Source organism: Miscanthus floridulus, chromosome 1 (genome assembly GCF_019320115.1).
Source record: "Miscanthus floridulus cultivar M001 chromosome 1, ASM1932011v1, whole genome shotgun sequence".
Classification (NCBI taxonomy): domain Eukaryota; kingdom Viridiplantae; phylum Streptophyta; class Magnoliopsida; order Poales; family Poaceae; genus Miscanthus; species Miscanthus floridulus.
In genome coordinates this window covers 202425182-202444580 of record NC_089580.1, presented here as the reverse complement: position 1 = coordinate 202444580, position 19399 = coordinate 202425182, and the positions used below count along the sequence as shown (strand labels likewise).

General features: G+C 44.5%; 2 protein-coding genes across 3 annotated transcripts; one reads left to right on the top strand and one right to left on the bottom strand.

The window, feature by feature from the left end:
- Positions 1 to 11638: 11638 nt before the first annotated feature.
- Positions 11639 to 14400, top strand: LOC136509604 (probable glucuronosyltransferase Os03g0107900). Of its 2 annotated transcripts, XR_010772399.1 has the most exons (4): positions 11639 to 12341; positions 12794 to 13038; positions 13255 to 14167; positions 14219 to 14400. XR_010772399.1 is itself a non-coding variant. In XM_066504354.1 (3 exons), exons 1-3 carry the CDS (start codon positions 11769 to 11771, stop codon positions 13724 to 13726), a joined length of 1290 nt encoding a protein of 429 aa, XP_066360451.1. In that variant the 5' UTR covers positions 11639 to 11768; the 3' UTR covers positions 13727 to 14400. The 2 variants fall into 2 exon arrangements, 1 of the variants encoding a protein (XP_066360451.1); XM_066504354.1 differs by having other exon boundaries at positions 13255 to 14400.
- A 641-nt stretch (positions 14401 to 15041) lies between these two features.
- On the bottom strand, positions 15042 to 16570 carry LOC136509595 (arsenate reductase 2.2-like). The gene is made up of 2 exons (XM_066504347.1): positions 16254 to 16570; positions 15042 to 15481 (listed from the first exon to the last, which is right to left on the bottom strand). The coding sequence occupies exons 1-2, from the start codon at positions 16476 to 16478 to the stop codon at positions 15311 to 15313; spliced, it is 396 nt and encodes a 131-aa protein (XP_066360444.1). The 5' UTR covers positions 16479 to 16570; the 3' UTR covers positions 15042 to 15310.
- Between the last annotated feature and the right edge of the window lie 2829 nt (positions 16571 to 19399).

Below are 19399 nucleotides of genomic sequence, written 5' to 3'. Positions count from 1 at the left end.
AGCTGCCACCATGTCCCCTTCATTGCCAATGTCGGCTTCAACTGTTAGCTCAACTTTCTTGGCTTCAGTATGGCTTGCATGTAGGTCTGGTGGGTGGCAGTGGCCGGTGCACAAGGCCACAGTCACCTAGAGCAGTGGCTCATAGCCAAGCTATTGTCATTCTCTGATTTTATCAAGAATCAATCTGTTGAAATAGTAATATGAAATAACAGATATATGAATTGCTAGTGCCTGATGATAAGACTAAGATACATGTTTCCAGTATTTGAACATCCCGCAACCAAAGCGGTCATTTTACTGTTAATATTGCCTTTGGATTATGCCAGAGCATATCAACCCTCTGGAGGATATTAAGACAATTAGTGGCTCCAACGGAACACTGATTATTTACTTTCAATCAAAGCATTTGTGTAATTAAGTAGTATTGCCAAGTAAGTTTGCAGGTCTCATGGCTTATTTTCTTAGTTAAATGCACTTTAAATTCTTTTTCTTAAGGCCTTATGAGTCTCTTAATTAAGCTTATGGTCATGTTTTTTGTACTTGCTCCTATTGAATCAACTACATAAAGTGGCATGAATTAATTTAACTGGATTACGGATCTGGTGTTAATGCCAAGTAGAAAATTTGAGCTTTGAACGAATGAAAATAGTTGTAATGTATATCTTGATGGGAAAATAAAAAGTTTCAAATATAGCTATTGACAAGATCTGTAATTCAGAGCTTGAGGTCATAAGCAGTTGTCACTGACTTTTGTATTGACCTGTTGCTTAATTCCCCAGTTGTTGGTAAACAACATTTACTATTTTAAGATAATAAAGATGAACAATAGCCGACCAAGGTAAGTGCTCATCAGGTTGCAACTTGCAAACTTGGGGATAGTTTCGATGAAGCCCATAATGACATTGTCTATAGTTCATGGTCTCAAGAAAAAATTCAGAATCAATAGGCCCAAATATTGATGCAAGTGCAATCGGACTGCCACAAGAGAAGACATACATTAAAAATCCCATGTGAACAAAAGGTATCAACCTGGCACAACCAAACTGGATGCCCAATTCACACACATCCAAAGTCGTCCTACAGGAGCAAAATTCACTTTAGTAATCAAGGGTAGGAATTTGACGCATCGATCAGGAAAATAAGGATGATAAGCATACTTCACACCAAGACTATTTTGGAGTCCATTAGATGATCTGATGTACGCCTTCTCAGACATCCCTCTCGTATGCACAACCTCCGCCTGGTCAAATATCACCTGGAACCACAGCAATCAACAAACGAAATGACGTGGGTTACAACAGGACCTAGAAGATTCCTTACATGGGCAATTCATCGAATAGTTGACCAACAAACCCAGACTCACTTGGACGCAGTGATCTCTAGGTAGATGATGGCCCTGCAGGCCTAGCCTTGCAAAAGCACACATGTCTTAGGCATGCCTGCTCGGCGTAAGACGGACGGGAACTCTAGAGAGGGTGGGCATTTCGAGCCACTTACGATGTCGAGGATAGAACAGTCGAAGTTGACGTCATAGGGGCGACGAAGCTTGCTCGGCCTTGCAGATGATGGAGCATCGGTTCATCACGCCCACCTCATTCCTCGCTCCTCGATGGCCAACTCCCATGGTGGCGGCGACAGGAGGCCCTATGATGGCCGACTCCCATGTTGGCGGGGGGCCATCCCACCTGCGCCGGTGGCTCCCTGGTGCTGGGCGTGGAGGAGAGAGGGGGATAAGAGTCGGCGCGTGGGGGAGAGGCAGGGGCGGCCCGTTGCCCTACGCCTGTAGGTGCTCAGCCAGCCCCACACGGCCCCCTCCCACTAGCGGCGGCTCCCTGGTGCTGGGCGTGGGGAGAGTAGTCGGCGCGTGGGATCCAGATCCAGGTTCGGTGGTCGTTTGAGCCGAGAAAAGACAAAAAAATAAAAAAGACTGAGGATCCATGAATCGAACCGTGGCTACAAGGTAGGAGTCGCGCGTGGGCGTGCGAGGAGGGCGCAGGGGTGAAAAGCCTGGCATCCCACGTCTAATCATGGTCATTGGATTTGGTTTAGGTGTTTTATTAGCCCTTGATTTTAATGCAGATGAATCACTGTGTGCATTTTTCTGGGTGCACAATAGTTAGAGGCTCTTAGCGGAGGACTTTTTTCTAGGGGGACTAGTACAATTTTGATTGGTCCATTATAGTAGAGATGCCTGGGGCAGGGGCCTTGGTGACCATTTCACAAAACCACAAAAAGTATAATAACAATTTAAAACCTCTAGTAACAAGAAACTACAACCCTAACAAGGACCCACTTGCATCTGTCTATATATTACACCTAAAAAATAGGTAGAGGTTTCGTGCAACAACAAAAATGTTGCGCACACCTCCATCAAATTCTTGCCCGACTTCCCTGTGTCCTGACATGTGCCATGCCGACATGTGAATCCAGTCGCTCGCACGCCAGGAAACTAGGCATACCCGAGACCCCGACTGATCTACTCCTCGTGCTGCTCAGGAGACGCCTCATGTACCATAGCTCCGACCTATGAGGAAGTTCCTCTACAAACTCGCCCAACATCCTTGCTGGCCCTCCTCGCGCGCGCACCGTCGTGTGTCGCCGCAACAACCGTCTAAAATCTCTTGACTCCTCAACTGGTTCGCCCTCGCCGTCATCGCAACAACCGCCCCCACCGCTCGACCACTCGCTTCCATCTCTGTCGAACGAGGACGACGCGATGCGGCATAGCATGACGCGAGGTCCAGAGGAGAATAATAGGATGTGGTGGTTGGGCGCGAGGAGAAGAATGAGATGCTCCTAGCCTCCTAGGTCACGGACTCTCGGTGAATGGCGCCGGCAGCCCAGGAGACTGCTTTTTGGCAACATTTCTATAATATATGGTCCAGAAATACATGAATTTTGAAGTGTAGTTTTTACAAGATCATTTGCTATAACACTTATATAAATCTGATACATCTATATCCCATTGTGACTATGAACCACATGTTCTCATTCTTGTTTTATTGGTTTTGAATTATTCGGCTCTGGTGTAACGCACGGGCATAAATCTAGTTGACATAAAAATCACTCCATGCCTATTTTTTGATGACAAACAAAATCATACCACCACTATGGCTCTATTTTGGATATGTGCTCTGCAACTTGTGGTGCAGTAGTGGAGCCACGGTATGCGAAAATCGGACTTTCAGTTTAATCCTATGGTCGGCGAGTCACTGACGGCTATGGAAATTGCAAAAAACGCAAGATCTTTGGTGCGATCATTTGTGATCTTACCGTTGGAGATCCATAATTTGATTATAAGTGTGTCTAGGCTGGGTCTATGTTCCTCGAGGGCTTTGCTTGCCTCACACATGTGGCTAAAGTTGTTGTACTTTTATGCAATGACAACTAAAGGGTAAGGCTCTTTGGTAAAGCCATAAATAGGTATATTATTGCAAAACTAATAGCATCTCCACTAGATATCCTATTTCATCTCCTATATCTAAAAAAATGGTGTTTTAGAGGATGTACGTGTTGCTCCTATCATATCTTCTACACCTATGATTCTTACGAGATTTCCTAAAAAATCGTCATTTCTCCTGAATAAATGAGACAACTCGTGCTCCCCTATCCCTAAAGAAATATTGGAGAGAAATTTTAGATAATCCGCTAGTCTCTCTTACTCCCTCTATCCCAAATTATAAGACATTTGACTTTTTTGACCCCAAGCTTGACTACTCATCTTATTCAAAATCTTTGTGCAAACATAGTCAAATTTAAGTCATTCTTGAAGAACTTTTATTAATAAAGCAAGTCACAACAAAATAAGTAATATTTTGCGCAAGTTTTTGAATAAAATGAGTGATCAAACTTGGTGTCAAAAAAGTCAAACGTCTTATAATTTGGGATGGAGGAATCCTAAATTGACTTTAAGGTACTCTCCTAAAGTAATTTATAGGAGATGTAATATAAGAGATCAGGTGAAGATGCTCTAACCTGCTTTTTAATCACGTGATGTTTTAAGTTTTGCTTGTTCTTTTTTCTAAAGGATAATTGAACAGAACGTATGTGAGGTTCTGAGCATCTCATGAATATGTTAACCGTTTGTGGAGGATGCATTGTATAATCGATATAAAGAAATGTCTAAAACTTGAATCAGTGTACATGTGTATAAAACATGCTCCAATTGATGGTTCTGTTTGGTCAGAAGAAAAAAACATTGAAATAGAAATTACTCCAATTGATGTTTGTTCATGTACTTGACAAAATGCAAAATCCAAATAGCCACTTTTTTTGGGAAAAAGGAGAGTTATATTGATTACTCAAGGAACATGTTGCATACTTTCGCAATAAGGCACTCCACGCACTGGGAACTTGCACACACCACATTGTTGAATGTGATGTATGTTTCGTCAACTGCGCAAGCTCATGAGCGATTTTATTCTGCTCTCAACTCATGTACTGGAATCTCACATCTACAATGCTCTAGACATGAGTCTCATATCATTTACAATAGAGTTAAATGCACCGTAGATCTATTAACTTTTAGTGGTGTGTTATCTGGGTCCATCAACTTTCAAACTGTATTTTTGGGCCCATTAACTTTTAGTGGTGTGTCATCCAAGTCCATCAACTTTCAAACTGTATTTTTGGGTCCATTAACTTTTGGTGGTATGTCATCCAGGTTCATCAACTTTGAAATTGTATTTTTGGATCCCTAAACTTTTTAACTGGTTCATCGTAGGTCCATACCCCTTCGTTTAACGAATAGATCGGACATGGCACGCCAAATAAGCAGCCACCATGGAGTAGGCGATTAATGAAGACGGGGATCCCGATCTTCCGTTAGGTGATGATAACTATCGTTGTGGCGGAGAATGACACACCAATCCGGCTTCAGATCGAAAGATCGAACCCTGCAATCTTAGCACCACAGCTCCTCTAGTTATCAACCAAGTCTCGGCCTAGGTTGACCTCGCCAAGAAGGCTAATCCCTGCCTGTGCAACGAAGAACACAAGCAAGAACAAGAAAGATCGCAACCAAATTACAGATGTATGATTAATCTCACGAGTTGGGGTCTCACAAACCGATAAATGGTGAAACTGTTCTTGACAGAATAATCTAAGCAAAACTCAAACCCTAAAGTAGGTGGTGGCTACTGATTATATAGCCTAAATGATATCCAAGGATCCCTATTCACATCCTAAAGGTGTCCCAATACGTTACAAGGCCCAACGGCCCAAAAGAAGGTGTTGTAGCACCGTGATAGATTCTGGATGCTGACTTATTTCGACGATTCCTATTGATTCCGAAGAGATTTTGATGTGAAACCACTTGGATTGGCTTTCTTATCAAATTATCTTTTCATCCATATGTGGATCATCAAAAACGGAGTTCGGATGCGTCCTGGGCGTCCATTTTATTGCAGACTATTCCTGATGGCCGAGGCAGACTCGAACTCGGATTGGACTGGGCCTCTGGCTTGGCTTGGACATCCTTACTAGCCTCCTAAGGTGGTGGCCAAGGAGAAGGACGTCCAAGGCCATCTCTTAGGCATTCTCCATCTTCTTGGGGCGTGCTCCAACTTAGGCCTGGGTCCCAAGGATGTCTAACAAGCCATGACGACAGTGTAGCTCCCGCCAGAAATAGCAACAAAATATATTAGTAATTTGGAGGCTTTGCCGACGTGATATTGAGATGGAACTAGATCTATTTGAAGGCTTATCAAACAAGGTTTCCATCAAGTGCTCATTGACCTCAATCGCACTCCGAATGGATGAGTTATGGCCTTCCCAATGAGGCACTGTCGGGCTGCCGACGAACCAAAAGTTCAATTTTGATGAACTTTCATTATGAAACACATTTGAACCTACAATCAAATAGTGACATGTACATGTGGAACCAAGTGAATTATAACCAAAGCCACTATGCAAATGTAGGAATGAGCGCACCTTATAATCATTGTTCGTATCTGAAGGTGCCATGTCCTCCTCATCCTCCCCTTCTTGACAACAAATCGTCCTCGGTTTGGGATTAGATGAAGAAAACATTGTTGGTAGTAGCCAACATTGCTCCTCTTCTTGAAATTTAACATGTTTCTTTATAACAAAACTAGGGGAACTCGATATGACAAGATTATAGCAATTGCAATCCTTTGGTTGATCATACTTTTACACAATATAAGGAGATTTTAGATTTGAACAAATATAGACACGATGCTCCATATACTCTCCTTTACAATTATATTTTCCAATAAAGTGATATGTATGTCTAGAGAACCATGGCAAATCAGCATATGCATAAAGTTTATCCTCTAAAGAACTAAGATTACACGGAACATCAAATTCAATATAACCCAAAGTATTTAAAGAAGACAATAATTTCAGCTCATCAACTTTACTAGCATTATGAATAACAAGTCTATTTTTAGCACAAGTGCTCATTTTTAGCACACATACAGCGTGATCATTCTTCAATGATTGCATGGGTATAACATAAATATCATCATGCAAGTCATCTTCATCACAAGAAACATCAAGCAAATCATCTTGTGACAAAGGTAAATCAAGCGAATGCTCCACTAAAATTTGCTCTATCATAGCATGATTGGTGGAAAAATTCAACACATCAAGAGAACTCTCACCTTCTGTGAGTTTAGCATCATGGGCATTACCTTTGCTCTCATGTTCAATAGGGGTAATAGTTGATGGTTCTGAATTTTCACATGAGGCTGTGAGCTTCTCATTTTCTGTCATGGCATCCTTGCTCTTTTCTACATTGTCCTGCAAAAGTTTAGGCATAGTAGAAGGAATAACAACAGACTCTTCCTCTAAATGGTGCACCTCATCATATAAAGTCAAAACAGGAGGTGGATTAATAAAAGTTTTTCGCATAAGAAGTTTCATATCATTCCAAGTTTGAGGCTTATCCGAAGGATCTAAAGACTCCCACCAAGATAAAGTAGAATGTCATAAAACACTAACTGTATTTTTTACCTTCCTCCTTGGACACATAAGGCGAGTAGCAAATATGTTATCGATAGCAATTTCCCACTCCATGTACTCATCAGCACCTATACCATCAAAAGTCGGTGGATACGAACAACCTGTCATTGTAAACACAAAAACAAGGAACAAATAGTGAAGGTTATCCCTAATAATCCTACTACGCAGGTGGAGTGGTGCTGCCTCTCAAGATCACAGCAAAAGGAAACACCTTATCAAGCTCTTACAAGGTTCTTACCAACGCAAAGCAGTGGACGGTACAACCGGTGGCTGGTACGTGATACCTGTGAGGGTGTGATACCAAGATTACAAGGGTCTTTTTCTGTACCGATCTGAAGTATATGTGGAGCTTGAGAGACACGCAAAAGAACAAATATGTATATGTGGCACACAAGTCAATGACAGACAGCAATATTGAATAAATGTCCAGAGCACTTGTTCAAGTTGCTGCCCTATACGTGTTCCTATCACCAGTTGTGATAAATAAGAGAGAAAACAAGGATGAAAGAAAACAAGTATTAAAGGTAGCAACGGATATGAATAAGGCAAAAGGTACCACAAACAATAGAGCTATTGAGTGTTCCTTATGTGCTCCTTTTCGATATCTTATATTCTCTTTTACTATTTTTTTCTTTTATTTTTTTGTCCAATCTTTTTTTTCTTGCTTTTGCTCTTTTGATATTTTTTTCTCAGCAAGGAGCACACAAGAATAAACCACAAAAAATTTGAGCTCAATTGAATAAAAGATGTGGCCTATAGAAAATTAGGACTGTGCTCTAAAAAACATAACAAAACTTGTGGGCCCAGAAACTCAATTTTCCTAATCGAATTTCGCAAATCTAATTTTTGCGAACCTAGCTATGCTGGGATGAAATAGATCTAAAATTTTCTGGCGTTCTCCATAGATATAAAATTTTCCTCGTTTCAAGTTTCGATGCAAAAGTTATGACTGTTTTAAGAAAGCTGCTCGACTAAGGGTTTTAGTGAACACAAGATGCAAACTGATGGTGATACGGAATAACGGTGGGTGGAGGGATCAACACAAACTAGAAAAGAACATAATCTAAACCAGCAACAAGACTTTAACTTAGGACACAAACTCAACAACAGAATCTGAAACTGAAATATGCAAAGGCTATGGCACGGAAGGTTCTAGGATAGGAAATAAAAGTATGGCACTGGACTATAGGACGAATGCAAACTCTCAAACTAGGGAATAAAAGTGAACCTGACGGTATACCTTAGCTCTGATACCACTTAATGGAGACGGGGATCCCGATCTTCCATCAGATGATAATAACTATCGTTGTGGCGGAGAATGACACACCGATCCGGCTTCAGATCGAAAGATCGAACCCTGCAATCTTAGCACCACAGCTCCTCTGGTTATCAACCAAGTCTCGGGTCAGGTTGACCTCGCCAAGAAGGCTAATCTCTGCCTACGCAACGAAGAACACAAGCAAGAACAAGAAAGATGGCAACCAAATTGCAGATGTATGATTAATCTCACGAGTTGGGGTCTCACAAATCGATGAACGGCGAAACTGTTCTTGACAGAATAATCTAAGCAAAACCTAAACCCTAAAGTAGATGGTGGCTACTGATTATATAGCCTAAATGACGTCCAAGGATCCCTATTCACGTCCTAAAGGTGTCCCAACACGTTACAAGGCCCAACGGCCCAAAAGAAGGTGTCGCAGCACCGTGATAGATTCTGGACGCTGACTTGTTTCGACGATTCCCGTTGATTCTGAAGAGCTTTTGATGTGAAACCACCTGGATTGGCTTCCTTATCAAATTATCTTTTCATCCATATATGGATCATCGAAAACAGAGTTCGGATGCGTCCTAGGCATCCGTTTTATTGCAGATTGTTCCTGATGGCCAAGGCAGACTCGAACTCGGATTGGACTGGACCTCTGGCTTGGCTTGGACATCCTTGCTGGCCTCCTAAGGTGGTGGCCAAGGAGAAGGACGTCCAAGGCCATCTCTTAGGCGTTCTCCATCTTCTTGGGGCGTGCTCCAACTTGGGCCTGGGTCCCAAGGATGTCTAACAAGCCCATGACGACAGTGTAGCTCTCGCCAGAAATAGCGACAAAATATATTGATAATTTGGAGGCCTTGCCGATGTGATATTGAGATGGAACTAGATCTATTTGAAAGCTTATCAAACAAGGTTTTCATCAAGTGCTCATTGACCTCGATCGCACTCCGAATGGATGAGTTATGGCCTTTCCAATGAGGCACTGTCGGGCTGCCGATGAACCGAAAGTTCAACTTTGATGAACTTCCATTATGAAACACATTTGAACCTACAATCAAATAGTGACATGTACATGTGGAACTAAGTGAATTATAACCAAAGCCACTATGCAAATGTAGGAATGAGCGCACCTTATAATCATTGTTCGTATCCGAAGGTGCCATGTCCTTATCAGCGATGAGTCCATAGCTCCTCAAGATGTTCATGGAGACTTGTCTAGCAATAATTTAAATGTAGCAGCCGGTAATTCGTTAATATCCTCTGGTCTTAAATTTGGGACTATTATTTTTAAGAATAAATATATTGTGGACATGGAGAAATTTACAACTGTTGAACTGTCATCAAAGATATTTTATAGAGGTGCCTTATTATTGCATGGAAAGGAGGAGAAAATGAAGCCAACTAAATATATCAGTACTAATTTTAAAGAGGTGGAGATCATCAATGGAATTTTCTCAACGTGATTAGCATCTTTGCCGTAGTATTTTATTATTTCCATGCATTAGTTTCCTATCCAGTTGTGACACACGATCTTTTATCTAGCATCTAGCTTTTAGTGCCTACGTAAGTCAAATTGGTGGTTGCGTTTGGGCGTGCCGTGCATGTTAGCCGAATCAGGGACTCAGGGTCAATCGGTCCTAGTTGGGCTGGTGGAGTCCGAGTTTTGTTTAGGTTAGGTGACCTGCATGCCTATACCTGTGGCCTTTGGCCTTGTACCAGGTAGGTTAGACTGGATTTTATTGTGGAGTTTATTCTCCGTCGAACCGCCGCTCGAGAAATCGTAGATGGTGATCCCATCAGGTTCTTCGTATTGAAGATTATCTCCGGATGGTGATCTCGTCCTGTACTCCACGGTGGCTGCTTTTTTTGCGTGCCATGTCAGATCTATTCGCTAAACAAAAGGGTATGGACCTATGGTGAACCAGTTAAAAAGTTTAGGGACCTAAAAATGTAATTTAAAAATTGATGGACCTGGATGACACACCACCAAAAGTTAATGGACAAAAAATGCATTTTAAAAGTTGATGAACCTAGATGACACACGATCAAAAGTTAATGGACCTACCGTGCATTTAACTCTTTACAATATATAAGAGGGAGAAAACTCCAGAGATAGAAAGCCCTGTATGGTGAACTATAAGTGACTAACTGAAATAGCATACCATGAATTGCTACTCTAGAAAAAGTCTAGGATGACAAGGAGATTGGAGTTTTTAAACTAACCTTTAGAGTGATTTGCATACCTTACTTGAATTGAAATATATATGGTACTATGACACACCCCAATCCAGTGAGTAGCAAGGTTATCGAAGCACGTGCTCACTTGTAAACGAGGCTGGAGTGCTCACTTGTAAACGAGTCGTTCCAAAATTTAGACTTTAAATTATTATTTGGAGAGTTATTTGAGTAAAAATCATGTTCTATGTCTTTGTACCCTCTAACAACTGTTCTATATCTTATGCGTACTATAAAAAGTCGAAATCCGAAATATAGAATATCTACATTTGAAAATCTAATTAAAGAGGCTTGCGAGTATGTTTCATTAAAATATTTATTCCTATAAATTAAGAAGGATATACCGAATCTGTTGGAGTTGTTGCTCTAAGTATTGTTTTTTAAGGAAGTTGTTATATTTTAGGTGCTAGGTTTTCAGACTATAGTCTTTGACAACAAGCTTTATAATTAAAAAATATTTCATAAGCTATAAATTAGTCAAAGAATAATAAAATAAAATTAAATATAATCTGAAAGCACACAAAAAAAGTAACCACCTGAGATAAAAGAATACCTTGCTTAATCCCTTCACATCTCGGGATAAGAAAGAGACGAGTAGGAGTAATAGTAATAACGGAAAAACGCTTTGGCTTGACAAGAAATACACTCCAACTCGGCTACTCCGAGGAGAGGAGAGAGCAAGGAAGGCGAAAGGGTTAGGGCCTGTTGAGATTCCAAAAAATTTTAGACAGTACCCGTCACATCAAATCTTGCGGTACATGCATGGAGTACTAAATATAGACGAAAAAAAACTAATTGCACAGCTGGGTGAGAAATCGTGAGACAAAACTTTTGAACCTAATTAGTTCATAATTAGACACTAACGCCTTGTTTAGATGCCATCCAAATTCCAAGTTTTTTCACTCTCTCTCCATCACATCAATTTTTAGCCGCTTGCATGGAGTATTAAATGTAGGTAAAAAAAAACTAATTACATAGTTTAGTTGAAAATCACGAGATGAATCTTTTGAGCCTAGTTGGTCCACGATCGGACAATATTTGCCAAATAAGACGAAAGTAGTACTATTTATCGGGTTAAAATTTTTTGCAAAAGAGAACGAAAGTGCTACGGTTGAGACTCGAGAGACTTTTGAGAGTCCACGACGGCCCAGCGGCCAGCACAGCACAGCAGCCGATGAGCCGAACCAGCAAGCTCTGAGAAGAAGTCGTGATGTCCCGAAGCCAAGCAAAAGCATAGCAGAGACCACACAGGGGCGCGTGAGCTCCGTCCACCCGCGCCCCCGCCATGAGAGATCCCAAGCCGAGGAGAAGCCCAGCAGCCCCCACCCTCGCCGCCAAGCTGCGGAAGCACTCCACTTTGCTCCTCCTCCTGCTCTGGTTCGCCTTCTCCCTCGCCCTCTTCCTCTCCGCCACGCCGCCCGCCGCCGCGCCGCTCAGCCGCTCCTCCTTCCTCCGCTCCAAGCCCCGCGCCCTCGCCGCCACCACCACCGGCGCAGCCGCGCCCCCCGTCCGGATCTACGTCTACGACCTCCCCGCCCGCTTCAACCGCGACTGGGCGGCCGCCGACGCGCGGTGCTCGCGCCACCTCTTCGCGGCCGAGGTGGCGGTGCACGAGGCGCTGCTGGCCTACGCCGGCCGCGCCGCGCGGCCCGAGGACGCCGACTTCTTCTTCGTCCCCGTTTACGTCTCCTGCAACTTCTCCACGGCCAACGGCTTCCCCTCGCTGTCGCACGCCCGGGGCCTCCTCGCGGCGGCCGTCGACCTCGTCCGGGCCCGGATGCCGTACTGGAACCGCTCCGCCGGGGCCGACCACGTCTTCGTCGCCTCCCACGACTTCGGCGCCTGCTTCCATCCAATGGTGAGCGTGTCCGCCGAAAAGCTCCCGACTTTTTCTGGGCTCAGTTTGTTGCGGTGCTTGGTTGGTTGCGTGCTGCTTGCGCACCTAAATCTCTTGCGTGTAAATAGGAGGTTGTAAGTAACAAGTTAGTACTACTAATTTGCTTGCGCTCTGGCTTGGAAATAGCATATAACAGCTAGTCGTGACTGGGATTTAACACTGTGGAATGCAGGCAATCAGGCATGCAGCTCACCTAGTTCTGAATCCAAACCAGATACAGTTCATTTATTTCTTGCCAAATTGAGCTTAGGCCATCTAATTTCCCACCCCAGATACTTCGAATTCATCTTGTGCTGTCACAATGGAGCTCACAGCTCAGTTTAAACTTTAATAACTGATTGAAGACACCTTGCCAATCCGGCTTATTTAAGGGAACTTCGTGTTCACTGAAAAAGTTCCTTATTTTTAATTAGGAGGATGTAGCCATCGCCGACGGCATACCAGAGTTCCTGAAGAGGTCCATCCTGCTACAGACATTTGGTGTCCAAGGCCATCACGCATGTCAGGAGGTGGAGCATGTTGTGATCCCACCTCATGTGCCGCCGGAGGTGGCTCATGAACTACCGGAGCCAGAGAAGGCTCAGAGGGACATTTTTGCCTTCTTTCGAGGCAAGATGGAGGTGCACCCCAAGAACATTAGTGGCCACTTCTACAGCAAGTAAGCATATACTGAAAGCCCTTGCTTCTCGTTTAGTCACTTCATCTAGCAATTATCCATGATGATTTGTAAGGGGAGTGATTATGGGGTCATTCCTAGGCTCTGCTTCATTATCCATAATAGTTAATTTTTTGGTCAATGCTTCTACCTATGAATAACATAACAATATCTTAACATAAACTAGATAGGACTAAAAATAACTTCTCCTTGTAACAGGAAGGTGAGGACTGAGCTTCTACAACATTATGGTCGCAATCACAAGTTCTACCTTAAGAGAAAGCGGTTTGACAACTACCGATCTGAGATGGCTCGGTCGTTGTTCTGTCTCTGTCCGCTGGGATGGGCACCTTGGAGTCCTCGGCTTGTGGAATCAGTCCTCCTAGGCTGCATTCCTGTTATAATTGCTGATAACATACGTCTGCCGTTCCCTTCAGTCCTCCAGTGGCGAGAGATCTCATTGCAGGTGGCTGAGAAGGACATAGCCAATCTTGAGATGGTGCTTGACCATGTCGTGGCAACCAATTTGACTGTGATACAGAAGAATTTGTGGGATCTAGTGAAGCGTAAGGCTCTAGTTTTCAATCGTCCGATGGAAGTGGGTGATGCTACATGGCAAGTGTTGAGGGAGCTTGAGGTTTTGCTGGACCAGTCTCAATGGAGGAGATATGTTGGATCCTGGAGGAGGTGAAAACCAGAAAATGTCAGTTTTGTATAATCTGTTGCAGCTGTGCACCCATGGTCTGCACTCTGCAGTTCACAGCATGCCGCCCTGGCTGACAACATCGACATTGAGTCGAGACTTAAGCCTGAGATCCATCTCTGACATGGTTTTTTCTCGCCAGAAATTCAGAATGTCAATCTCAAACCAGAGCTCTACTTCTGACATGGATTTTTCTAATCCAGAAACTCAGAATATTGATCTCGTGCCAGAGATCCCAACTTTCAGTTAGTCAATGGGAATATGGGATGCTAGCTCAACCTTCATTGGCTTGTTGTTTGGTTAATGCCTAACTGGAGATCCCAATCTCGGCTGACGAGTTGACCAACTCTGTATGCACAGGGAAATTTTTTTACACATTTATTTATTCTTTTGAGAAGTAGGAAGAACATAAATCTTATTGTATTACAGGTTTTTTGCTTTTCTTGCCATAGAAAGAAAATACATCTTATTGTATTACAGGCTTTTTTTTCCCTGGTTGTACACCTGTATAGCTGCCGGGCTGTTCCAACTTGGTATTGGTATGCTACTTCAATTCTTCTGTAAATAGAATGATGTCAAAGAATGTATGGATTGTAAGATAATCATAAGCACTCTAGCCTATTAAAAGAACAGCAAAACATTACTAAGATCTATTCTTGGCACCTTTCTGTAGCAAATATTGTTCAGATGAAAAATTCATGTTTTGGCTGTTTTCTGGAAATTCAGCACAAATAAGTATCTGAATGATTGCAAGAAAAGATCTGGTTTTTTGTTTCCTATACATGGGCCGTCTGTAACCATTATCCTCAACCATGATATATATCATCTCAACAGCGCAAGTATCGACAGTTCATATTTTACACGCCTCCAGAAATACAGCAGAAAAATTAGTACTACTACTGAAGTCCGACGCAACACCTAAAGTAAACACCTCAGTGTTCGCCAGCAGACTATGTCAGACATTACCGCAGCAGTGTTGGAGCCAAAGAATGAGCTCATATGTAAGATACACATTGTTGTTGATTCAGGGTTTATGTGAGCAGAATCCATATTTGAGCAAGTCGAACATGCCTGATAGAACCAAGGAAAAATTGTGGCAAAAAATGTAGTGTGAATGAACATACTGCAGATTTATTCAGGCAAAAGGGATCAATGTGGTCAACTTTTTTCGCCACGTTACTTTGGCAACCACAATGAAAAAGTGTAAGGATATAAATCTCTTCGTGAGTATCCACAAAGAGTAACTGGAAAACAATTGTGACAAAGGGTAGAAATATGCATGCTTGTTGCGGAGAACATAGAATGAAAGCCAATTGAAAAGATGTGAATGCACATAGGTTGATGGAAACAAAACATTTCCAAGCATTCCAAATGCCGTTTACAGTTTACATGCCGTAAGGTGGCATTAACTTGTTATTCATTGGAACAATTCACGTGGTGTCATTGTTGATCCATCCAATGGACATGGAGACATGTCATTTTATCAATCTAGCCTGTTGATAGGATCAATTTCTCGAAGCATAGAGCAACATCTGCCTTGAGTTCAGATACAGTATACAGTATCTTAGATACTCAAGAGCATACACCCTTGCATGGAGTGTCCTTGCAGCGGCAAACGGGCCTCCCTGAAAGCTCCCATCCATTAAACCCACGTTCTAGGACCATGATGTTCTTTACCCCTGAATCTTCCTTAGCCTCTGAAAGATAGTCATGGAACAGCTGTGCACAAGATGGGCCCCGAACCTGCAATGAGGGAACATATTAAAAAGAACAGTAGCAGTGACTCTAGAGATTGAAGAACACAAGTCATATAACATGTAGAATTCAAAAGGACGGATGGATTCATGGCGTGCATTAATCCTACTTATATACCAAGCAAAAAAAGAAGCCTTATTGGTTCTATGGCAGTAGAGTTCGCTGGACACTGTTACATGAACTAAGAAATGCTAGGTTGTAGACTTGCTTTAATAATAAGAAAAAAACTCTGTCTCAGGATTATTGATTCAGTCAAAACAAGCAATCAGACAAATGGCTCATAGGCCCTGACATTGTAAGGAATCAAGGATAGATCAATGGTAACTCTGATGTTGAACAAGTAACTGAGAGCATGGTTGGAACAATAGATTTGTAGTAGTAGTAAATAAACATGTGAAATAGAAACCTGATGGAAGGTGGTCTCTTCATTAGATTTCTTCATGAAGTTCACCCAAAGGTTTTCTTTATATATAGCTTTGAAAATTGCAGTGTTAGGGGTCTTGAATCAGGACAGTACCATAGAAGAGCTAAATCGAATTGGTATCAGCAGCTCGTTCCACACTACCAAACTCCAGTGAGGGCGCGAGGCAATGCGTGATTACATGGAGCGCAGGGAGATCCCCCTCCCCAGGACCTAAACTTTTTCAACTTGTTATTACTCCTAGTACAAGTTTGCAAGTGACGCTAGCCGCTCGGCTGCTGCATACAGGAACGGAGGGAGAAACAAAGCAGAGCAGGGGCGCGTGGAGGATGCCTTCACCTTGCTGAGGGCGCAGTGGAAGACGAGGGTTTCCTTGGCCCCGGTTGCCCGGGCGAGCTCGGGCATTCGCTCCGCGAAGGTGTCGCTGGCGTAGTGGTGGGACCCCGCGATGTGGCCGTCGTAGCCCCTCTCCTCGTCCCTAACGTCGACGATGGCGACGCGGGCGTCGCTGGCCATGGAAACCAGCTGCGTCGCCGACACGTACGACACCCCCCTCCGAGCCATACTCGGGCGGCGGCCGGCGCTGATAAGCAACGCCCCCCGGCCCCCGGAGAGAAGGGTCAAAGGGTGGACGACTGTGGAGAGGTCAGATTCCCCCCCTCGCCTCCTCGAGCGACGTGTGTGTATACACAATCAGCGAGGGCTGGGCCGAACTTGGGCTCTCGCCTTTGTTGGGCCTCTCACGTGTGGGCCATAGAGATAGGGTGCACAGCACAGGGCCGGCCTAATTAATTGGCTTCTCGCCTTTGTTGGAATTCGAATCGGAACTGTATCCGGTTGCCCCGACAAACCCAAAACAAAACAAACAAACACTTCTCCTGTCAAAACAAAACAAAACAATCAACCGCCTTCGTCCACGCCGCAGTCCCCCAATGTCGTGGAGGCTTTTTCGTATGTACCATTAAAAAAGATGGCCCTTTCCTACAGACCACTAAAAAATTCGGACTTACCTAGATGCCATGACACTTTTTTTTTTGCCCCTCGAGCCATTCCGTCTATTTTCGCTGGCAACGGTGTGTAACTGGGAGGAGAAAAGACCGAAGTGCCCTCAGTCTAGGAGGATAAGTAAAATTGCCGTTTGCCCCGTGTGCCACTCCCTGACCAGCCCTTTTTGTTCCCGCCCGGGGGCTACCTGCTGGCCATCCATCATCCGCGGAGCGAATCAGGCAGCTAGTTTGCCTGGTGCTGGTCTGGACTTCTGGTGGATTGGTGGCCGGAGTGATCGGACGCTTCATCATCGTCCGAACTGCCGAATTTTTGGGTGCAACGGTCGGCTGGTGCCGTGGCTTTGGCACGTACAGGAAGTGGAGGCAGAGAGAAGTGTGATCCGCCACGGGTTGACTGACAGACAGGTCGGGCACTTGTTGGACGTGCAGGTGCAGCCACGGGAATGGAACGGAATGCCACTGTTTTTTGTCCTGCAGGCAGCTCTGCCATCCTGTTCCAGTGTTCCTGTGTGTTTGACTGGTTGGCAGGTTCCATTCGGTGAGTCACGGACCCGGCGGCACACAGGAAGTGGAGGCGCAGATCGCAAAGTGGCCAGCGAGGCTGAATGGCTGCGATCTATACGACCACTGATCCCATGTCCGGCAGAGTCAGTCTCAAACTGCAGCGCTCTCGCTCCATGCTCCTCACTGCCATCTCGAATTCGTGCTGGGTCACGCGGCAGCTGCAGGCCGTACTATGTCACAAGTGGCTCCTGCTGCGTCGTGTCAGAGTTGCAAGTACACTGATGTCGAGACTTGGAAGGGCCACACAATGCAATGCAATGCAACGCAACACACAGGCTGGCTGTCTACTCCCTCCGTCCAGAAAAACGTTGCATTTTTTGCTGTTGTTGACTGTTGCATGATCGATCCATCAGCCAGGCGTTCACGCGTGAGGTACAGTAGGAGTCACTAGATAGTCTGCCAGTGCTGTGCGTACGGCATGCCTACACATATAGCACCGCTGTTTCGCTTATGGACACGCACGACAGGTCGGGCACCGCTGCTTGCTCGGCGGCGTGAGTCCAAATCACAGCTTTTCGTTTCGCGTCGCTGGTGGTGTGGTGATGGTACTCCCTCTGGGTAGCGTGCCAAATAAATCAAAATTTTAGTGAATCATATTCATATTTATAACTCCAAATTAATCTATTATAAAAATATATTTCATAATTTAAGTTTTTTTATCTATAACTGTTTAAAGATATAATATACTAAAACATAGTACTATACTAGAATTACATGTTGCCGTTGCTTGTTACATCGACTTGAGATGAGGCTGCTCAGGTCGGGAAGCTTTCCTTTTGGATCTGGAACTTATTGGATGGGACAAAACTGAACGGTAGGGTAATCGATTAATCCTAATTACTGCACCAAATTAACGCGTTGCGTGCCATCATCGCAGCCAAAAACCAATGCTTGCCCAACGACTACCGCTGGAGGAGTAGGAGTAGTAGCATTGCAGTAAACCTATACCCCGCAAATGAGCGACGTGTAGCAAGTTCAGGAGGAATCCTGCGCTTTTTATGCTTGGAATCTTGGCATACGTCGTAGCAAGCATTCTTTTTCTGAGCAAGTCCTTTCTGCTGAAGCTAGCGTTCGAACGAGATGCTGCGCCGGATATCAGGAAAGGCAAAGAAAGGGCACGGCGGAGGAGTACGTGTAGAGTTTTGAGTGAAGTAGTGTGCACTCCTGTTGCTGTTGGTCTGGTCATTCGTATTCATGTTTGGTCGTCGCGTGAATGATGAGAGGGGCCACTCACTGTTTTCTCGCGTAGTCGCATCGCCCTGCTCGGCTGGACGCCACGGAATCGGCTCCGCGGATGATGGATGGCCAGCAGGTAGCCCCCGGGCCGGAAAAAAAGGGCTGGTCAGGGAGTGGCACACAGGGCAAACGGTAATTTTACTCATCCTCCTACACTGAGGGCACTTCGGTCTTTTCTCCTCCCAGTTACACACCGTTACCAGCGAAAATGGACGGAATGGCTTGGGGGGCAAAGAAATAAAGTTTCATGGCACCCAGGTAAGTCCGAACTTTTTAGTGACCTGTAGGAAAGGGCCATCTTTTTTAATGGTACAAAGGGAAAAGCCTCAATGTCGTGGCCGGCCGCGCGCGCAGAGGAGGACCTGGAGCTGGAGGGCGCGGGCATGGGGATGGGGGACGTGGCCCAGCAGAGCGGCCACGAAGGAGGCGAGACGGGGCACGGCGGAGCTAGGGTTTCCGCGGCGGCGGCTGAAGGCAGCGACGTGGGTGGGAGGCCCACTTGCTGCGTCTGCATGGAACCCTGGACCGACACCAGCGCCCATCGCATCTGGTGAGTTGTGATTTTGAGAGGGGCGCAAATATTTTTTCTGCAGTTTTGCATAGGAGCACATAATCCAAGGGGATGTAAAGCGGCTTATTTCCAGGGGCGACTGATTGCCGTTAGATTTGTTATCAGTA